Raw genomic sequence first — 24,118 nt, forward strand, 5'->3', positions numbered from 1 at the left:
TAATCATGTACGACATGATAAATAGATTTAGTTGGATTGACAGGTGCAAGGTTACTGATACTAGTTTTTCATCGCAGCCGTACTAGTTTAACGTCATGCAGCGTAACGAAATAATTTCGCATAGACGCGAGCAAAAAGCAGTCTCCGAAATTATTTGTGATTTGCATATCATACGTTACGTCTTTCTTGCATTCCTGTTTCAAAAAATCCATAGAAAATGATAGAAATAGATTTAAATGTTTCTTGACGTTTCATCTAATTTTATACATTGAGGAAAAAGTTATTAAATTTTAATAAATACTTATTCGAATAGTATTAATAAAATATTTACAAAATAAATATTTATTTAACACAAGAAATCATCACTAATTTAATTTAAGTATTACTTTTTTCTTATAGAGTAAATATTTATGTACCATAAGTAAATATTTTATTAGGACTATTCGAATAAATATTTATTAAAATTTATTTTTTCTCTCAGTGTAATAAAGTTATCGTTTTAATTAATCATTTATCTAATCCAATCTGAAAAATTACGATTTGCTAAATATACACGTGTATGAAATAAAAATATAAAAATAATTTATATATAAAAAAACAAAGTTTCTAAAATTAAAGTATTACATAATACATTATACATAAATACTGAAAACATAACACACTGTTAAAAATCGGCAACAGAATTTATTGTAATGTAACGGAAATTTCAAGCGAATACATTGAAAACATTTAATGTATATTTAATGTAAATTTAATGTTGTCAAAAGTGTACTGAATTTCATGCACATGCTTTTCAGTTGTAGATACATTAAATTTAATGCACAACTTAAAAATACATTGAATTTCACGACATTTTTAACAGTGTGGGATAACATCAATTTCGATAAAACACAGTCAGATAACATTGATTAAAAATGATTACTAAATTGTATGTCAAATATAATATAAAATACGATAACATCTGATGTTTATAAGCTAAAAACACGATTATATAGATTTATATAGAATTATATAGATTATATAGAATTACATAGATTTTTTCCTTATCCAATTCTATTCGATTTTATAAGCAGGGATCGCTGCGACATCGCCGCCGGTCTCGATCTTTCAACCGGTGATCGTAAACCGGTCGATTAAGAGGCAATTAAGAATTGCATTATTGTTCTCTCTCTGACGGCTGTGACACTTTGTTAAAGTGTCACGAGCCGCGACGCGGCGATTACGCGTCTGTCTTCGGACTTTCTATTTTAGCACGTGCGGCTGGAAATAGTGGATCCCGGTTTTGTAAGCGACCATTTAAAAAGTAGCAACCTTCGAGTGTGCCTAATCGCTTGTTCGCCAAGCGATCGAATAAAGTTGCGCGTCGATGGGTTGCATAGATTCCTACGCGTAATTACCACCTTCCGCAACAACATTGCGTGCGGCTTGACGTGCGGCAATATCCCGGAGCGCGCGGTGATAAATCAGATCAAACCGGATGTTAAAGTGTCGTGAAAGGGCTGCACGTAAATAATAACGCCGCGTTTCGCAGAAAAGGCGAGCGTCCAAAGACACGGCGAGAAGGATCTTTTAAGAGCCTTTACTGGAATTAGATTTCTGTCGTAGCCGCGAAAATGAGCTATCTGGCAATTTGCGCGATTGCCTCGTGAAATGGTCTGCTTCTGTCAGAGGATAATTGAGGCCTAGAAAGCGACGGAGTTCAGAGAAACTTTGGTGCATCGCAGCAAGAATGACGGCGCTCTGTTCGACGATTCATCACGCGTGTTTGGATTGTGCGAAATTTCGGCTCACAATTCGAGGTGAAGAAAGGTGCGAATGTCAACGCTGTCTACACAGGACTTGACAATTTGGTCCTACGCGTTTCTTGAAAATAAGTGCAGATAAAATAATTTTGATGTATAAGATCTGTTGTCGAAAAATAAGTGCAAGGACGTGATTTCTTTCTTTGACGTTGAGTCTTCAAATGGTGAAGTCGACGCTTCTTTAAACTCCCACACACGTTTCAAAGATGCTTGAGTGTCTCGAAAACAGGTCGTTGCTAAGAGTCTTTCGCGAACGCAATCGCTGCAATGCCTCGCAGCCCACTCTGTTACGCACACGGGCACTAAGTATTAACCAATGTAAAAAAAAAAAATCTGAAGTGGAGCGAACAGTCAGATACACAAATATATGGTTGTAAGCTCCACCCACGCATGGATAAATAAATGTTAAAGAGCATGAGAATTGCCCGCAAACGAGTTTCGATAGACACGAGATAATTGTTATCACGTGTCTCCTATGAAAAGATATCGCTGGAATTGTAATAGTTTCCGCGTCTGATCATTGCAGAGACAGAGCTTTGACCAGCGTGGCTCGTAAAAGACAATCCTCTCACTTTCGTGCTATAAGTCGACCGCAATTCGTGACCGGTCACCGCTATCCAGTTGTTGAGCATCCTCCGGTAGACAGAGTATCAATGAAGATCTTAGAATGAGTACAATTGTGACAAATTTAAAAATAAACCGCTAAATTTGGTTTAAGAGGTTTTTTAAGAGATCTCTCTCAATCTTTAATAATTAATTAAATAATATTAAAAGAGCAATCGCTCAATTTGATAAAATCAAGATTGAGTAGTAACTAGTTAAAAATAATAAAATTTAAAAAACTAACTACTTTTAGCTTAACTAAATGTAGAGGTTAATTAATTAACGTATGAAGTTAATTTTTAATTTCAGTTTTTTTTAACGCATAATTTATCTATGTAAAAGAAAAAATATATTTGCCATATAGAAAACAATATTTTTTAAGAGATGCTTAGTGCCAATTAACAATATTTGTTATTTCATATAAACATAATTTACAAATAAAATATTAAATTTATTTCATGATCCATATTGTAATAGTTTTGTTATTTTGAGTAATCTAACTTTAAAAAGTTACATTTTAAATTAATATAAATAACGTTATTAAAATTAACTTTAATTTAATTTAAATTAATTAAAATTTTTACGCAACTTTTAACTAAGTTAGTTTTTTGTTCATGCAATGTTTAACGTAACTAAGTTAATTGGATAAGTCGACCGCATTTTAACTTAATTTAGTTAAAAAAATATATTAACTTATCTGATCCTGGATAAAACACTGTAACGACTGTTGCTCGTTTGCAACTGAAATTTCATTCGTTGCAATGAAAAAAATTCTCTTTGTGTCAAATATAAAATAAATCCTAATCTAGCCATTCGCTCTTCTATAAACCCGTTCGCTTTTCTATAAACATCTAATACGCAGAAGAAATTTACTAAAGCGGAGGGAAACAGAATAACTCATTAAAAACGTATAACGCCACTGCATACTCTTACTCGCTATGTCGAGGCGATTATCGTTTCTCCTAACGGTCCAAAGATCAAGGAATAGATCGAGGGCGTTTATAATGCCCAGAAGGAGCTAAGAAACCGCACTTGGGATAAACGTTCTCCCTTTTTTTTTTCTCTTCCGCTTGTGGGAAACTCGCGGCCACTGGACCGTGTGCTTGGCTTTTACGATGATCGTGCGCCGCTTAATTGCATCAGTAGATACGGACTGTGCATAGCCAGACGCGGTGTGAGATCGTACGAGCACTTCTGACTTGACATGCCATATCTGGCGTATATCTCTCGATGCGAATTTACGTCCGAAGATATCTGTATATCTTCAGTACATTCCGTTTACGTTCTCATTCATCAAACTATAAAGATTCAACGTTTCTCGATTAAAAATTAATTAAAATTAAATTAAATAAATAATGCGTGAATTGAGAAAGCAAGCTAAATCCAAATCTGATTGACTGGAACGAAACTTGGAATTGAACTTTAGGTTAAACTTTCAAATGTTTATCGTTTATCGCCACCCGGTAAGCTACATTTTTTCACTTTCATTTAGAATTCTATAATTGTTGTCACATTACGTTTTCAATTTTGATTTTGTTTTTAATTTCATTTTTTATAAGAAATGCTAAATGCTCCGTAACACAACGTTATACCAGAGTTTAAAATAGAGGCATTGAAAAGTATTTCCCATAGAAAGCAAGATACATGTTCTAAGTTTCATTTCATTCCATTCTGTTCTGTAAAATTGTTCAAGCGCGCTCGTGCACAAATTTAACGAAAATCAGGACGCCGTAAGTAGATAATGTTAGCAATCTTACTGCACTACTCTCTTATTTTATACTCGTGATTGCATAATTTGTTGGCATGCACGATCAAACGTGTGCATTCACCAACTGATATGCAGTGCCGCATATACTGGACTTGTGCAACGAGTGTTCCTTCACTTTTCGAGCCGAAAGACAGTAATGTTTTCCAGTAAAGAGGATCCTTTGGGCTATCACGTTAATAGCACATCATATTTCGTAACATCTTCAATCAGACAATCAATAAAAATATCATACATTGCATAACTGAAATTAAGTTTACACGGAAAGACCGTTCTTCTTGCTGAAGTACCTAAACATTTAGCGGAATACAGATATGAAAAAAATTTTTTATTGGATCATCCAAATAGTTATGAAGAATGTTCAAGCAATGCTAAAAAAAAATTTTAATATTTTAACAACCAGTTTGAGTCTTAACAAAATTATTTTCAGATTTGTATATTCAGTTAAATTTTTATAGACTTCAGCAAAATTATTTTTCCGTGTAGCATTAGCAAAACTAATATATATTATACGTATTATATTATACACCGCTAAAGATTTCTTTTATATCGCTGACTTGCATATTAATTGATTGAGAATAGCTGCCGGAACTAATCTGATTACTCTTTCCGATTGCTAAAGTAACACAATGTTATGCACCAATAGAACCATATTTACTTTATCATAGCAGTAACGCAAACTTCCAGGATGACATTTAGCCAATAAACTGCATCACCTTATCCAGTTGAGAATCAATAGTACTTTCATATCCTGCCCCGGAAGGCGCTGCCATTGAACTAAGTATTAGCTTTCCGCGTGAGGCAAATCCAATTCCGCAGTAACATTCCTACTTTCATTTAGATGTGTTTCACACGTCCTTTGTGAATACCCACGAGCAACGGTATAGTGAATCGTATTGTCAGGCTATTATACTTGGAGAACCAACGATCGTGGCAACAATAGAGACTCAATCAGATAAATATGTAAAAACGTTTGAATTTTTATGTGTATTCTTTCTTCCAAATTTCGAAATATTTTAAGGATGTATCAGACATACAGTCTCCGCAAAGTAAATAAAATTTAGAAATGTATTTAATATTAACACTTTAAATAAACCAAATACTTATGAAAGTTGTGTGAATAAGATTATATTTTAATTTAATTATTTTTATAGTTTATTTACTCTATTCTTGTTCTTAAAAATTTAATTATTTTTTACAACGTTAAGAAAAATCTCGATTTTTTTAATGTAAATACTTTAAGTATTTAAGATGATACAAATTTTTATTGTAATTGTTTAGTTACTTTGTAAATAAATAAATAGCTGTTTATTTTACAGAACTGATCTTTGCATCGCAATGAAACTTAGCATAAAATCATCTTGAATAATGTCATCATCTTATATTTCATTTGATACTTTCTCGCGTTATTTAAATGAAACGTACTTGAGAAGTATTTTCCTTATGGTTTACTTTGTCAAATAATTTGCTTTTATTTAGCACCACTAATAAAAATATTTCTCAGAACTTTTCACATAATTTTTCAGACTTTCTATATAAATTTTATAACTGTTTAAAAAATGTCTAAAATTTTTTACACGAACTAGAAACATCTTTTAAAAATATTGAGAAAATCTACATCTTTTATAGAATTCATGAATTCATATATAAATTCTGTTCACATATACGAATATCCCAATTTCCTCTAAGATATCTCATTCTATGATCTTTCATAAAATCTTATAAAATCTAAAAAAGTTGAAAGTATTTTTTAGAAATTACAAGATAAGTGATCTTTAAAGTTTTAAAATATTCTAGAATTCACTTATATGAAAAATTCTAAGAAAAGGTGCAGACTTTCTCAGTATTTCTCAAGTGTTCCAATTTGTGTAGAAATTCTGAGAAAAATTTTCATCAGGAATACGTGCTCGAAGAGGAGCGCCATACATTAAAATTACCGCGGCCAGATCTCGATTATTCCGCAGGTAGTATGATGTTAAGTAGTTTCTTCGTGATTCTACTCGGCTTAATCACGTAGATGAAAATTTCTCTCGTAACAACGAGCGGCGTGTCCTTTTGCCGAGAAGGATTGGCGAGAGAAATTTCACCCCGGGGTCATTCGGAATTCACACTTTCCGTTTCACCGTTTATTACCTGATGCTAACATGGTGCATTTTTTTATGTGGGGGAGAACGAATCGGAAACAATTTCCAAGGCGGTACCGCGGCGCACGAAAAGCGGAGCGCGTGCCCGCGCGGAAATTATCCGATTGAAACCAGAAATCGCTTGTTCGGAAAATTTTGCACGCGAGGAGCCACGCTTTCGATGCTTGTGGCGCACTTCCGGCGACTCTTTTATTACCGCCGGATCATTAAATATGATTGAATGCACCTGCGATACATTTCCTATGTAATTAATAAGTTCTGTACGGTTAGTGCACTGAAGTAACGCTGAAGTTATAACTATCGGTTATATCATTGAAAGTGCGAGATTTTGGGGGAATTTTTCGAATCAGGGGAATCCATAATTTATAACGTTAGAAGTTATAAATACCTAATTGTGTATTCATAATTTTATTTAAAAAAAAATTATAATATACTTCCGTACACATTTATCTTCCTCTTTCTTTCCAATGTGAATAGCAGCTTGCGAAATAAAAACCACGCATAAAATTTCACTTCTCGAGTAAAGAGATATCGCGTAAAATTGGCACGAAAACTGGAATTCGTGATCGTAAATTTGAAGTATCGAATGAATCCTGCTGTGCCATTAAATATATCGACGTTAAGTTTCGACGAAACAGGTTTTTTCCTTGGCGGAAGATATTTGCCGGTAGAGGCATACGGGTTGAGCAGTAAAAGTGGGTGAGAAGAGAAAAAGACGAAAAAAAGGAGAAGTTTAACCTTCGCTTCGTGTCCACCGAGGAGAAATTGATTAATGGGACAATCGAGGCGACGCACTGCTTCGTGTCTCCGCTTATAGGAAGCCTGACAAATTCCAGTTCCGCTTTTTATTTAAATTTTGAGAAAGCTTATCGCCAAGACAAATTAACAGAATTACCTAATATCTTTTAAATTGAAATTTAAACTAAATACAACTTGGTAAAAAATAAAATTTTTTTAGTTGCATTAAAAGTTACACAAACAAAAACTAAATCAGTTATAAGTTACGTACTAAATTAATATAAATAAAATTAAAAGTTAATTTTGAAAAGCATTATTTATATTAAATTAGAATGTCGTAATTTTTTAAAGTTATTAGTCAAAGCAACTATAATATGGATCATCAAATAAAATTTTTAATATTTTAAATCAAGTTTATATGACATAAGAAAGAAATCATATTTGTTATGTAAGAATTTACTTTTTCTTTTATGTAAATACATTTTTACGTAAAGGAAAATTAATATAAAAATTAATAAGTTAAAGTCTATGTATTTCAAGCATAACTAGTAAAATAGTTGAAGAAAAATTGACCTTTCAAACTAAGTTAAGCTAAAAGTTATTAATTTTTTAATTTTATTATTTAACTTTTTAACTAGTTACTATTCAACTTTATAAATTATATATCATCAATTTGGAATAAAAATCGTACATTGAGAAAAAAAAATAAAAATATTTGTGAAGTCTCCTTTGATTTTTATTGATTATAATTATAAAAAAATAGAATTTTGATGACGAAATGTACTTTCTGTGTAAACTTCAAAATATATCTCATTTATTAAATAATTGAATTATTTACTATAAATAAAATTTTATTTCGTCGTATTTAAATGAAGATTCATTTCAGTAAAATAAATTTATATCCTACAAACAAATTTTGCACTATCTTTTTCCTCAATGTAACTTCCCCGCAAAACAGAGAAAACTTCCGATCAAATATTCACGTAATCATCTTCAATTTTCAACTCGGGCAAAAAAGGTAGGAGAAAGTGCGAGTAAGAGCGTAATATAAAAAAGGGCGCGTATTATACTATTGATGCGGGAGATATCGAGAAAAGAGACGCGACCATCGCAGACTCTGAAGCTCGCTTATCGAACTCCCATTTATCGCGTCTCATTGTAAAATCGATCGGTAAACACTTTCTGATATAGATATCGCGTTTTGCTGCGCGGCGTGTTACTCGTCACGCTCTCTTCGATCGTAATTTGTCTTAAGCAGCGTTTGATCGGCTGTTCCTATTATTAACGCTTGACCAATTATAGCGATCAAGCGACTTCGTCCCGGTGCCGTTACACCGCGAGTCCGGAAAGTGAAACGATGCGGTAACAACGCCGCGATGCGGTTCCCTCGCGGTCGTATCGGCAGCGAGCGGGATTCCTCGAGGCTAAGCTCGGGGAAAAGGTAAGAAATTAATTGCACAAAAATGATGGTTTACGACGGGCAAACGATTTTCCTTTTTTTTTCTTTTTTACCACCGCATCTTTCTCATAAGAGCTACGTGATGAGCTGTTGCGATAAAATTAATTACAGCCGCGAGACGGATTTCTCGATACGTTATAGCGAGCATTCAGCTCTTTTTTTTCCAAAAGGAAACCCGAGCGCTCGATAATTCCGATTGTAAAATGTAATAAGTATCTCCGAGAGAGCGCGCACCGTCCACACATCGCCGCAAATGATTGTTTCGTTGCCGCAATTCAGTTCTGAAGGAAGACTGACCCCCGTGGACGTTTTGCGCAAGATCACGGAGATGGACTCGCGTGTAAGATCCGGTGCGACGGTGTCGAAATCCAAAGCGGACTGCTCCCGCTGCGGCGCGATATTTCATTAAACAGGGTTTGCGCAAAATGAAACGGATCGTTCGTTGGCCAATTGGCTAATCCGGATAATCTGTCCGTATCGTTACAATTACCATCGGGGGAGATTACATTGCGCGAAAATGGGGAAATCACTTTTAGCGAGGGAGCGAGAGAGCCGTCGGAATTAGAGACACGTGGGCTTGCAGTTAATTATCTACAATTATAGACCCGATTACTCGATTGCACCACTTAAATCTGAGCTGGGAGCAGAAACTGCGATTACGAGAGACACACCGTGGCCTAATCGTTTCATTAATCATGATAAAATTTTCAAAATTGGCGCGAATTATCGCACGTGTGTTTTACACACCCGATGGAAAAAAATACTTGAATAGAGTACGTATAAACGCACATAAATCTTGTCAACTTGGAAACTTTCTTCTCGAAACACAATCTGCCATCTCATTTAATTAGACGTCTTTCTTTCATACGCTGGGCGTTGTAGCTTCACTTTTACCGAGATGTAACGTTAAGCAAAGTAGACAAGCGAGAAATGTACAAAAAAAAACCACTTTCGAAGAGATCACTCTCTGATGGACCACTTGATTAAAAGTTGGCGACAGTCTTCCGTTACTGTCCGAGATTGAATCATATAAAATTGGCCTGCGCGAGCAAATATTAATTTCAATGAATGTTTTAGTAGTAAGTATTATATGTACTAGTATTAATAATATATATTTTTTAAATTTTTCAAAATAAAATTCTTAATTTTTTAATTCTTTCAAAATAAAATTCTCTGTAAAATTGATTTTTATCAAAAATCTTGCATCTGTTTAACGCAACAAAAGGTATATAACTTCTTAATTATTAGAGAGAGAGAGAGAGAGAGAGAGAGAGAGAGAGACATGAACTAATTTATTAATAATTCATGCAAAGTTTTATTACGATTCTAAGCTTAGTTGTTTAGTAAATAAATAAATTTTGTTTACTGACAAAAGAGAATACCCAATCTCTGAGTTGCAATAAAACTTTACATAAATGTTTAATAAGTATCTAAAGTACTTCTATAAAAAAATTTTGCTTTTTATCACTATTTCTTAATTACATTTTCATTAGAGCACATTTTTGCTTCTTACTGAAATAATTTTTGATAGATAAAATAGCCACCAAATTTTTTGCATTACTTTTAAGTGCAATATAGAACAAGTTAAATTTTCTTCATATTTTTTTCATTATTTTGAAAATATGAAGAATCTGGAAAAAATTGCAAAGTTTGAAATCTATAATAATTACTATTATAAATAAAACTATTATAAGTGAAAACTATTATAAATAAATAAAAATATTCATAATTCGATATAACTCAGACTTCTATGTTGCATAATATTCATTTTATTTCTAGTTTAATTAAATGGTTTAATTAAATGAACCCACGCAATTTCGCGTATCATCTATAAACATCTTGACACAGACCTTTTATACTTTACGATCTTATTGTTTTGTTACATCATTCTAATTGTGTCGTTAATTGCTTTCACAATTTCGATGCTTAGATAACTTTTTTAATGTTTCTTTATATACCTACGGAATGAAAGCCGACCTTTCTTCCGCATGTACGTTATCGAGATTTTATCGAGCAATCTGGACAATAGACTAATTGGATAACAATAGCGCAATACAATTCAGTTGTTATAATCGCTGATTATTCAGCGATGCGCGCGCGTCCACATGTCATGTATAATTAATTTCATTAGAATAATGGGCTTTCACAACAAGATAGTCGCTGGTATTAATTTTCTTCCGATACACGCTTCACAGTCCGTTCCACTCTGCGCAGAATATTCACGAGATTCCCGATTAATACAAAATTGCGTAATTTCCTCGCCCGAGAAATTAATTACACGCCTTGTTCACCTGTCCCGTTAGCCTTCCTACCAAATAACAAAATTTTGCCCGCGCCGTCACACCGCATCCGCTCCTGCTTCGTTATTCTCATCAGAGGTAGATTTCTGGAGAAAGTGAGAGAGCACGCGTAGCATCCTTCACCTTCACCCATTGTCCTGTATATTTGCCTCGATCTCACCTCGTGTCGCCAGGAGGTAAGATTCATAGCGCGAAGATCCGATATTTCCTCATCGCATTGATCTATCCGCAGATAATCTAATGCTCGACACGATGCAAAAGCGAATTGTTAAAAATACAACACTATGATGTCAGTAATATCATACCGTTATATATAAATAATTTATTAATAATATAGTATTATTTAATAATAATATTATTAAATAAATTATTAGTACACTAAAAAAAAAAAATATTTTACAACAAAAAAATTTTACTTGACACAGAATAACTTATTTACTAGCAGTAAAGTTAAAAATTTTTTAATTGAAATATTTACGTAAATAAAATAAAGAAATAATTTTTATTCCGGTTTTAATTTTTTCTTGCAGATTTAGAAAATATTTACTGTTAGATTATTTTTATATTAAAAAATCAAATTTTTAATAAAACAAAATTTAATTAGGCTTAATAATATTATTAGTTTATTTGTAAAATCATTATTTAAATGTAAAAAAAAATGTAAAAATACAAAATTATATACTACGGTAATATGTCTACTTAAAAGTATTTTTACTTAAACAGACCAAATAAATATTTGCATCAAAATACAATTTTTATGAAAATGTATTTTTTTCATTAAAAAAAAATCTTTCTCTCAGTGTAATACATACAGTATTATATTATTAATAATTAAATATTCAAGAAAGAAAAGTGAAAAATATTTTACATCAACTGAATGCAAGGTTCGGAGATAAATAGATACGAATTATTACGCGATTTTACTTGACTTGCATGTATAATATCTTAAAATGATTCTTAAGTAGATATAATGCTGTTCTCGCTTATCTCGACAGTATTTTAATAATCGTGCGTCCCTCTCGCATAATGCGCATTGTATTAATAAAGATAATTCTTCATTCCCCACAGTACGCATTGTATTAATGTAGAAAATTCTTTATTCTCCCGATATTTAATGCAGATACACTCTAAATGAACTATTCCTTACGAGGAGGAAAAAAATATGGGATAAGAAAAGCATCGCAGCAGCCAAGCGCCGTTTCAACGAGCGAACGACGAAGGAAAATCGCTTTTGCAAGCGTACCAGGTCACACGTCTGCGATTTAAAGACGATTTCTAACGCGTGCCAGAAAATCATTTCAACACGATACAATGCATGCCAGACCGACACATTTGTGTCGGTAATTACGCGCGCGTTAAATTTGCACCCCTTAATTTTGCACAATATTTATCTCGTGGAACGACCCAGGGTGATGTTGCGTGAATTGCTCCACGTTCGCGCGAATGATTATGGGCAAATCGAAGTGGAACGGTGAAAACCGTACGCCTCTTATGTAAATTGCGGAAAAGCGTATAGAACGTTAGCGCTCTTTATTGATCACCGTTAACTGGTCACGGAATATAATGCCGCCTAATGGCAACATTCCTTGTGTGATTGCATAAAAAAAGAATTATCTCTGTACGCGTATTACTTTACAATATATCAGATACATTTAATTAGTTTTAGAAGCATCTGTATCTCTAGATCTACATGGTCTCTATAATAATCTTTTTATAGAGATGTAAGATTACATTATATAATATACATAATAAATCATTTTATTTTTTATGAATAAGTGTATTCATAAAAATTCTCTTTTAATATTTTTCAGAGATACAACATTATTTTACATAATATATCAATAATGTGTACAATAAAATAAATTATTATATATATTATTTATAAAATAAAATCGACTATTTCAGCATTTAAATATTATTAATACTAAGGACAGCAAACGCTAATACAAATTACTGCATGAGCGTAATCATTATGCTACTCAAACAAAGCGTACTACGCTGTTCTGAATATCAAATGTAAATATCTCTCAGTTAAGGATGTATCTTCTCTGATAAAGATGAATATTTCCTCGTTGCTCGCGTATTAGAAAGTTCCTGCTTATACGCGAGAGACGTGCGTATGCTTTCGTACACGGTGTACATCGTTCGCGAAGCTTCCGGAAGAAGAGACGCTTGAACCGGAAGCTACTTCAATCGGATGTCCCTCATATTTCCTTTTACACGCGCAAGACGAGATGCTTTTCTTGCCGTACATGGAAACCTGGAACGTTTTCTCAGTGATCTGAGTGAAAGGTCCTGCGATCGGATACGTTTCACGCTGTTTGGATCCACTCCCGATGTACCTCTAATTAACAAGAGAATGCTTTCCCCCAACAATTAGACATTATTTACACAGCATCATTTACTTTTCATTAATGTAAAAGCTGTCACAAGATTATTAATATACTTTAGAGAAGCTTAAAAATACATAGAAACGTAAGAATTAGTGATACATAGTATCGTACAACAGGTTTTACATTTATCATCGAATTGACAGCTGATGGTTATCGTCTGATTGTAAGAGAATTAACACTTGCCCAAGATATACAGGGTAATCGAAAAGTAAAACATCTTAAAAACAAGATATTGAAATTATGATTTTTTTTTTACATATGATTCCTCTAATTATTTATATAAAAGTATTAACGTAAAGTAATCAAAAAATTAATTATTTACGAAATATTTTGTAAAAAAATTAGGCAAGAATAAAGTAAAATATTTCCTTAATAAACTATTGATTTTTTGATAATTCAATATTAATATAAACTTTTTTTATAAGTAATTAGAAAAATCATATAATTCTATTTTAAAAAAATGACAATTTTAATATTAAAAAATTAACTTTTTAGACAAATAATATTACTATTTGTCGTCTTCCAAACAACTTTTGTACAAAACATTTTTTTTTTTTTTTTTCAAATATCTCGAGATATTTTATCAGATACTATGCTTTTTGTACTCATCGCACTCTTTCTTTACTGTTGCATTCACGTTCCCAAACAAATTTTTTCATCAACATGGGACTCCAAAAATTTCGCGTGTGACACTCTCGATTCACGCAGGGAATCGATTTCAAAGAGAAACCTAGCAATTAGAACGTGATACTGCTGAGAAAAGGGTACATGGGATGGATATCGTGGTCCAGATGTAAAACACGTAGAGCGGAAGAGTGGAAGAAGACACGAGAAAGAGAGACGACAGAGAGAGAGAGAGAGAGAGAGAGAGAGAGAGAGAGAGAGAGAGAGAGGGGGTCAAGAGTCACTCTGTTAGTGGGTGAGCACTCGCACGGTTCCACTTTCGTGCTGGCTCTGTTGTTTTACGATCTTGCGTTTCAGAGCTCTGTCGACGTAATCAGTGAACACGTAATCAGTGAACCGATCGATCTGAGATAAAGACAGATGAATAATCAAATTGACATACGAACAGCAATCTTTCTCTTTCTGTGAAAGCATGTATGAAATAGAAGTAGGTTAAAACACAATGCGCGATGATATACAGAAAGTTCAATGACAATATTTCAATCATCAACCAATGATTTGTCAATTTTATAAAATTGCTACAATATTTGTCACGTGTTAATTTGTTTTTTTTTGTACCGTAACAAGTAAAAACATTTTGCATGCTTTGTACACATTTTATGTACACTGAAAAGAAGTTACTAGCTTGACCAAATTTTTCAACTTGATTGAATTTTTTTAGTTCAAATATTTATGCATTTAAGTTAAATATGCATGTAGAAAATTAATATGTAAATGCTTAAACTAAAAGTCAAATATTTTATGTATTTGAGTCAAGTGCATAAATACTTGAATTGAAAAAATTTAATCTAGTTGAAAAATTTCGTCAAGTTAACAACTTTCTTTTCTCAGTGTAAGACCCATGTTTTCTCTATTTCAATACAGAAAAAAACGTATCAAATCAACAATTCATTGTTTCATACATAAGCAAGAGATAAAATTTTCTTGAAACAATTTAATAATCTTACCGACATAATTTACCTTGAAGAAATTTTGTTTCAAATTATATCTATTTAAGTAAAATTATCAAATTCTTTCAAAAAGATTTTATACTCTTATACATGAAACAATTGTTCAATTAATATTGATTTTTTTGTGTGTATTTTATTTCGTATATTTCTTAACTTATGAATATATAGTGCCAATTTAATTTTGGCAAAATATTTTTACGCCTTTAAGCATATAGATTACGTTATATACTACAGAATCTAAAAAAAAGTGCATGCATTTATCAATAAAAGTAAGTTGAGAACACAGGCCTTTAGATGTAAAGTAGCTTTCTAAAAGATACTTTACATTCGGTGTCGTTTTCTGTTGATATAACATGTTCTGTATGAAACTTATTTAGCATATTTATCAAATTCTCTTTCTATTACCGGAAAATCTGAAATATTTTGCATATGTTAAATGTTGAAACAGAAAATAATTTTCATATTTTCAATTTCACGTAAGAAGAGTCGTATCATCATAAAAATTGAAGTCGATTTTTTTATTTTCTCACGTCTGTAAAGAACGTCAGTCAAAAAGATTAATCTGTGCACTGATAACAAGAAAAAAAAATTATTAGCTTGACAAAATTTTTTAACTTAATTAAATTTATTCAGTTCAAGTATTTATGTGTTTAAATTGAATATATAAATGCTTAAAATTAAGTTCAAGTATTTTATGTATTTAAGTTAAACACATAAATACTTGGACTGAAAAAATTTAATCAAGTTAAAAAATGTAATCAAATTAACAACTTTCTTTCTCTCACTGTGTAATATTGTCGAATTATCACATCTATAAACCGGTACTGCGTTAAAGTGCGTTACTTAAAGGGATCAATTGTATCGCTTTCTACGCAATGCTCGTTTCCCGCGCCTTCTACTTTGAATAGAAACATTGCGAGGAGCATTCGATGAACAGGCGAGCGTGAGACGCGAATATAAATTTCACGTTTCGGTTCTTTATGAGGGAAAAGACGTAATGGAGAGCATAATTAACGCAAAGCGCGATCCCTTTTTTTTTTATTCTTCTTTTTCTTCGCGCCCGACTACTGTGTCTCGCCAGCGAAATTTCACTGCGATCGTTCAAGTAGATAGCCGGAGGATTCGCGATGCAACGAGCGCGCCGGCAACGAACGGCCTGATTACGTCAGGCGCAGCAATTTCATTAAATCTGCATACTCGTCTGAGCTCGAGTAATCTACGTGCCCAGAGCAATACGTTAAATCGAGTCCCTGGAGAAATGTCGAAACGAATCCAATCAAACGTCAGAGGATTCATTGCGGAAATGCGAGCGAGATTGATGACGCGGATCCCTGAAATCGCCGAAACACGAACTCCCGCAACTCAAGTGAAAAACACTTTTCAATCATCACTCAACTCGCAGTTCAATTGACTACTCAATCTCTATTCAATCAAGTAAACAGATACGTTGGTAACAAAGTTAAATGTCGTGTTCCCGATTAATAACCCGCTCAATTGCATTTCGAGGGAACAGTTCACTCTATTTCTAAAAATTTTATATCTGTTTTCTCTCTGCATATTTTTATATTATTTTTTTTATTATATTTTTCATGTTATGTTTATTATTGTATACAATGATCTTAGATATTCTCGGGCGTCATTCAATCGTCATTTTAAAAAACGGACTTTTTACGAGAGTGCAAATTTCATGACTTTTCTGCGGACGAAATTTTCATGGCAATAAAAATGTAAGAATAATGAAGCAATTACTTTCACCACAGAACGATCTGCGGTTTGTGCAATTCATTTGGATGTAAATGCCTTTTCAGTGATAACTCCAAACGCATTTGAATTTTCGTTTACATTCGATTTTATCGCTACAGAATGCTGCTTTTAAAACGAATATGTGGAAACCACCGATCTTATCGGCAAACGATTTTTGGGTCGAGATACGCGAATTAATGTACTATGAAGCCGCGAGTAACTTTTATTTCAGAACGTTAGTCACAGTTGCCTCGTGAGTGATCAAATTGCAAAAGAATCCGCTTTTACTTCGACAGTAGACATTTTTCTTATCGCTTTCATTGTTCTGCGAGTTGACAAACATTCGTACAAAAATCTGCGATATGGATTAATAGCATATCAAGTGAAACAGTAAAGCAGAACCGAGAACAGGATTAAACACGTGAGAAATCGGTTTTATTACTATTTTTAGTCAAATATTATTCCGAAACATCTCGCGACGAATCTCACGCCGTTATTATTTCTATATTATGCAAATATTTTGCCGGGCCGATCGAAGAAAGTTTTTTGACGCGAGAGAAAGTTGCGCGATGTGGAGTTAATTAAGGAAAATGAAAGTAATTCTAACGAAAACTGTCGCTCGATGGTCCTTCAAATTTTTCGACTGAATAAAACGAGTTAATTAGAGAACGCATGATTCATAGAAAGTGATCACGAAGAATACGGAAATTTGGATTAGATAGATTGCGCGTTGGAATCATGTACACTGACAATTATTTTTTTAATTGCAATCAAAATATTTGATACACACATTATGATAGGCAATACAAAATATTTTACTTGCGCTAATCAAATTTGTTATAGACAGCAAAATTCACAAATTTGTTTAAATCAGTGCAACCAAATTATTCGATTAATGTTTTGCATTATCATAAATTTAAAATTCGTTATTAATAAAATAATTTTTACTGTTATTTTTTATTTATTTATTTTTAATTTAATTTTTTATTCCCTCAAGTCCTTTATTTAGTACTACAGGAAATGATAATTTGGAGCAAGATACGACTCTGAAAAAAGGATTTAATAATTATTAGCAAATCTTTTTTTTCAGTATACTAAAATATTATTGTCACAAATCTATTTTTCTTTAAAGCAAGAAAAATATTTTTGTAACGGAAACAAAACCAAATTTTTTTATTGGAGTAATCAAACATTTTTGAGCCTATAATAACCAAATTAGTTGATCGAGATCTATCAAATTTTGATTATAACAATAAAAATAATTTTTACAGTGTACAATGATATTAATGGAAGACAGATATTATTTCTTGTTGGTCACCTGTTGAAGATGGGGCAAATCGGCGGCACTCAAAATCGCAGGATCGGCCTCAGCTGCCACGAGGATGCCTCCCCGCGGTATCAACGCGGTCCACAGAAAGCACAAGAAGTATCTCTGCCACATCGCGGAAGGACGAGATCTGTTCCTGGCTCTAAAAAAAATCGACGTCCACACTACGACGAAGCACCCGCTGTATTCCCCCTTCGAATTTCACCACCGGTACATGAGAGAAGACCCTCTCTCGCCAATTTGCAATTGCTCTCTCGGCAGCCTATCTCAGCCCGAAGATCCTTGTAAATAAAAGATGAATCCGCCTTCCCCTTAAAATAATCTCACTGGTGAGATCAGACGCGAGGTCCCCCTATTGTTTTTGACGTTTGTTTCTTAGCCTCCTCGATCTTATCGGCGTCGTGTTCTCGCCTAATCACGCGGGAGAAGCGCCTCTCGCGTCCAGAGGGTACAAGGCATTGAATTCAACGCGGCGTCTTTCTTCCTTCCTTCCTTCCTTCCCGTGTCCAGGAAGAGAGAGAGAGATGAGATCAGGAAGAGGCTGAGCCGATACGCCAGCTACCAGTTTGCCGGGGCCTAACGAGTTCGCACGTCGACGGGGACGAGTTCGGGACTGTTGGAGATCGGAAAACGTCCGAGAGTTTTACTTCTCTGCGCGATACGGGAAGAGAGTTCTCGCGGTCCGCCAAGTGGGAGACAGTCACCAGGTAAGACGGTGAACGTCAACAAAGAAGGAGCCCACTTCTTCTCCAGGCAGTTTCTTGCAATGAGATAGGGTGAAAGACCGTATTACTGACAGCGTCCACGTTACCGCCGATAAAAATTTAAATTTTAGGATATAAAACCTTCATTATTTCATTAAATTTCAATAGAATCCATTGTCTAATTATACACAGTAGAAAACATTTTGTATTTATACTAAAACCGATCCTTGTTAAAATTTTTGTGTTAAACTTTTAATCCAAGTGTTAATTTAAAATAATATGATTGTTATTTGAACATTTTGTGTTAAATATTTAACACTTCTTCGTGTTAAACTAACACAATTTATGTGAGCGAATAAACAAATTACAAAAAAATAATGTAGTTTTAAAACATAAAGATCAAGATAAATAAATGAATAAAATGTACGTGTCAATATGTTAATTTTACTGAAGAAATATACTTTCATATTTCGTTTCCAAATCGTGTCAAAGTGTTACATTTTTGTGTTAATATTCTACATAATATTTATGTTACTTTCTAACAAATTCTTGCATTAACACAAAAATTTAAGTGGGCATTAATATATATCGCATGTTTTCCAACTGTGATAGACAAACGATCAACTAAAAATAAAAGCCTCAAGATACATCAAAATTTAAATGTCTTTTAGTACATAAAACCATATTTTATTTTATTAAATTTTAGTAAAGTTTTTTATTTATCTAATTATAGACAAATGTCTTGTTAATAAAAAAATTAAAGCCTTAAAGGAATTAAATAAAAAAAAAAAAACTTAAAATTTTAGAAAAATTTCTTTTGTGCTACGTAAATACTAGGTAAATTGTTGAATACTATACTAAGAGAAATTATTAAAAATTTTAATAAATATTTATTTGAGTAGTTGCAATAAAATATTTACTTACGGTACATAAATTTTTATTCAGTAAAAAAAATAATAGTTAAATTTAAATTGTAATTTTTGTACAAAATAAATATTTATTTACATACAATAAATATTTCATTGCAGCTATTCAAAGAAATAATTATTAAATCTTTAATCATTTTTCCTCTCAGTGTAAATAATTAGAAATTTCTTACAGCTGATTAGACAGTTATTTGTTGCAGTCTAATAAATTCAAACTTTCAAAAGCTCTCTCTCTCTCATATTTGTAAGAAGTGTTTCCTTTTTTAAAGCGAAACATTACGTCTTAAATAGATGTAAAGAAACCCCTTTCCTCTTCCCTATCATAGACGGAAGGGGAGTTATACGAGCGATTCCACCCATCCGTCAGCTATTACTTAACGATGGTCGAGATCGAGCCGACGCTTGAACGGGCATCGGTCCATTATATTTCCGTTCAAGCGTCGGCGTTCCGGAGAACGAGCAAATGCGCGACGTACCATTTTACAGTTGCCTTTTTCATACGCCGCTTCCGATAACATGCCGGTTGTTTTGTTCGCAGCTCAGCGACGCTCAGCACGCTCGCGGAAATGCCGCTCGTTAAGCCTTCGCACGCCCGTTCTTAAGTTATGCAATTTCTAATGAAATTATTACGTAAATCAACTTGCAAATCGCACCTGACGTTTCCTACTTAATTAGATATATATACACGCGCGTGCTTTCGTTGCAAATTTATTTCACGCTTCTTCGCAAGCTTTCCTCGCAAATTCCTCGCGTGAATACGCTACGATGAACTAACGTGAATACCGATGACTCGCATTGGATCATAAGCATGGAGAAATCTTACGAAAGCCCTATCATTACGAGAAGAGAAAAAGTAGATCTTAGAATCGTAGTTGGGGCACGGAGGCGTGTGAAGCAACCGAATCGTGCTCGAGAGCAAGCCGGGAAGAAGTCAGTTCGTGCAACGACTGCGATGACTAATGACGGCACGTAAATGCAGCGACGTTATTAGGGAATCAAGATCATACATACCACAATATACTCATTCGATCGACGCCGACGATTTCGTCATGGTCCAGTACTTTCTGATCGAGCGGCGAAAACACTTTCGGCTTCGCCCCGGGCAACGAAAACTCGACCGTCCAGCGGATCTTCCTTTCTCCATTCTCGATTGTGCGACGACGAGAATCACGTTTCGAATTGATCGCCAGAGGGACGCTTTACGGCACATGCATAAGCTCCTGTTGAAATTTAATAAAAATTATAATAAACTTTTATTAATTTTGCGGAATTGTGTGAATGTAGAGCCAACTTCTCTCTAAGGATTTTACCCGTTACATCTTTCGAATCAATTAAAATTTTAGATTACATTCCTGAAGAACACTTATTGAAATCAAATTCGCTGAAACTTAAACAGACGATTGGATACATAATTATACTATTAAAAATAGGCAGTACAATTTAATGTAACGGAAGCAAATTTTAAGCAGGTACATTAATACGTTGACTACGGAACTTTTCACGATTCCGGTCTAAAAAGCCAATTTGATTTCATACTCATAGAGAATACTACGAGATAACTCGTAGTAGGCGTCCTGGTCAAGTAAACAAGCTACGAAATATCTCGTAGTTGGCAGTTAACGTGTTAACGATATATAGGTCATGTCTGAAAACACTCAAAAATATAAAATTTTTTTTCATAGAATATTCTAGTATTATGTTTGAGTATCTGTGTAAAATTTAAGAACAATTCACATTATAAATCAAATTTATCGTTATTTTTTTCTTTGCAGCTAATTTCAAGACCAAAATTCAGACATTTCACCGATCAAAATTTTTTATTATTGATTAGAAAAAAAAAATAAATCTAAGCCTAATTTAATCTCAACGTAACTTTTAATGTAACTAAATTAATTTTATAAACCACATTAAATTTAACTTATTTCTGTTAAAAAAATATATCTATTAACCAACTCTGGAATTTCATGACATGTTGAACAGTGTACTTTAAAATCACAGCTCCAAAAAAATTCTCAATTTAATTCTCGAGTTATAATTAATTTCGTGTTTTAGCAAGAACGTTGAGATTTCGACGCAATGCTCAAACATCATTTTTTTTTTCACGAACTTTGGAAGTACGCGCTTATATTTCCCACAACAGCAGTCGCGAAGAGGGCAAAATATTTACACGGCACACGGCTGCCATATTTTATAGATGAAATACATATACATTTTAATACCTGTAGTTATTCATTTTTAAAAATAAATATAATAGCGTAATATCATTTATATAATTATGTCAATGTAGTATTTAGTGTAAAAAGCTGTCGTGGTAATGTCTATAATCTTCTATTATTTGCATTCTAAGTATCGCGTGCTAAGTAAGTCGCGTGTAGTTTACAAATCGTATTATGAAATCTGGAAGTATAAATAATTAAACAGGGACAAGAATTTTCGCAAGATCGTTATCTGATTGAGATCTCAGGCCCGTCTATTACTTGACCTCGTACTTTATCAAGCGTTTTTGTAGACGCCAGTGCATATGCATATAACGCAATGTGCATGTGTTATTTCCATTATAAATAATGAGAATGTTATTTTCATTATATCATAAAGCTTATATTCAGACTCGTGCTAACGCACTCTCCATTCCACGCTGCTTATCGTTCGCTTTTTTTACGTCACCCCCAAACCATTTTTCATTTTTCTTTTCATACGTGCAACCGCAGACTATTGTAATTATTAGATATTCTCAATTTTCTCGAGAAATAAGTTCTGCGCAATATACATATATACATATATACATATATATATATATATATATATATATATATATATATATATGTATGTGTGCACACTTTCTTTCTTCGCACGTGGCTATTACTTTCTTCGAAGCACGCTAACTTCCGTGGAATTATCTGCCCCTAATTCTCGCGTAGATGAAACGAAGATGACGAAATTTTCGTAAATTGCCCGGCATTTTATCATATTAGTGGTAAAAGGGACACGTGCTAAAGTATATTACGAGATCAAAGAGAGAATTCCCTTATATATTGTACAAGATTTGCTCTTTAAAGAAATAAATAAACCGATTACGCAAAGCTCTGGCGTTGCCAGATGACTTTTCGATTAGCGATGAATTTAATATTGTGAAATAATGGTGCTATAACGCTTTTCAATCATAGGATGTCAATTAAGATATTAAGACCGCCGGATTACGTAAAACGACATAATCTTCGTAAGTTTATCACGAGCGAGACATCTGCCGTGTCGCCACATGAAAAGTATTATGTGAATGTACAAGTATCATGTATGGGAAAAAGAGACTTTTCTCTTCGTACATACGCGTATGAACCCTCGTTAAAAAGCGTTTCACTCGAATGAAAGGGAGCGGAAGTGATCTTAATGAGACAAGAATTATGCGATTTCTTGTATAACAAGATCTCTTTCATAGCGCAAAATTGAAAAAAGATACCATTGATAATTGAAAATCGAATTATAATTCAACATTACGAAAGAGAGTTTAGCTGAAATTCAGAAACATATGTTTCAACTATTAGACAAGTAATCAACTTCAGTTAAGTAAATAATTCTTAGTTTCTAAAATTAATTATAATAAATGTATGATATTTACTTATGTGATAACTAAATATAATTAAAAATGTATGAAAATTATTTATAATAATTATTTAAATACTGATAAGGTAAGCAACGTTAGAAGTCTTACAGCTTCCTCTGTAACTATCAAAGATATATTTAATATATTTTAAAGCCTGATCAGGAATTCTTGATGCAAATAAACACTTTGCTAATAAAATTATATAAAAGAACATAATTATTTGTCATTATCTACGTCCCTAGATTCATAAAACTAAAATAATAATTCATTTATACTCTAAATTAGCTAATCAGAAAAGTCATCTCAAGACTATAATATCTTGAGTAAAAGCTTCGCTGCTAATCAGTGTATTCATATAAAACGCCCGCAATCAAACGAGTAATGTATTCGTAGTTGCAGATCTTCCGAGAAAGCGTAATAAAGTAATTCAATCGCATTATTTTCTGTTATTGGACCTATGACTGCACTCCGCAATTAATATCCGCGTTATTGCATAAACTCGAATGGCACGGCAATTTTCAGCAGAATAGAAAAAGTTGTAATCGCAATATGGCCCTGATGACATGCTGATGATGCATTAAGCAGAGATTATGTTCGCGTTTCGCTTCAAGGTCTACTCAAACCATCTAGTGAGCGTAAAATTGTTAACGCAATGTGAAAAACGTAAAATTGAAACCGCAATATAGCTTCTTTTCCTCTGCCCTCTTCGCGCCATTCTTTTATCACAACTCTTTTTAATCTCTCTTTCTGTAACTGTACTAATCATTCAAATGATGGAAGAACCGTAATATATCTTCAAAACAAAAATTTATATTTGGAATAACTTTTTAAATTAACGTTAAATCAAAATAAAAAATGTGACATTAGATTCCATTAAAGAGTTCCTTATGTACAAATTCCTGATGAGAGCTCCCATCTGTTCAGTTTGTTGCAAAGAAATTGTTAAAAACAAGTACGATTTTTGAGCAATCTGATTCTATAG

General features: G+C 33.1%; 1 protein-coding gene across 4 annotated transcripts in view; it reads right to left on the reverse strand.

The window, feature by feature from the left end:
* Window positions 1-24,118, reverse strand: part of LOC105201047 (histone-lysine N-methyltransferase 2D) — a 35,517-nt gene that overhangs the window by 9,991 nt on the left and 1,408 nt on the right. For all 4 annotated transcript variants that reach the window (XM_039451226.1, XM_039451228.1, XM_039451227.1 and 1 more), the window contains 2 exons: window positions 20,550-20,758; window positions 17,900-18,668 (listed from right to left, as the gene is read on the reverse strand). In XM_039451226.1, the coding sequence (XP_039307160.1) occupies window positions 17,900-18,022 (123 nt within the window). In that variant the 5' untranslated portion in view covers window positions 18,023-18,668; window positions 20,550-20,758. The remainder of the gene's footprint in view (window positions 1-17,899; window positions 18,669-20,549; window positions 20,759-24,118) is intronic.

The sequence above is a fragment of the Solenopsis invicta genome, chromosome 6 (genome assembly GCF_016802725.1).
Source record: "Solenopsis invicta isolate M01_SB chromosome 6, UNIL_Sinv_3.0, whole genome shotgun sequence".
Lineage (NCBI taxonomy): Eukaryota > Metazoa > Arthropoda > Insecta > Hymenoptera > Formicidae > Solenopsis > Solenopsis invicta.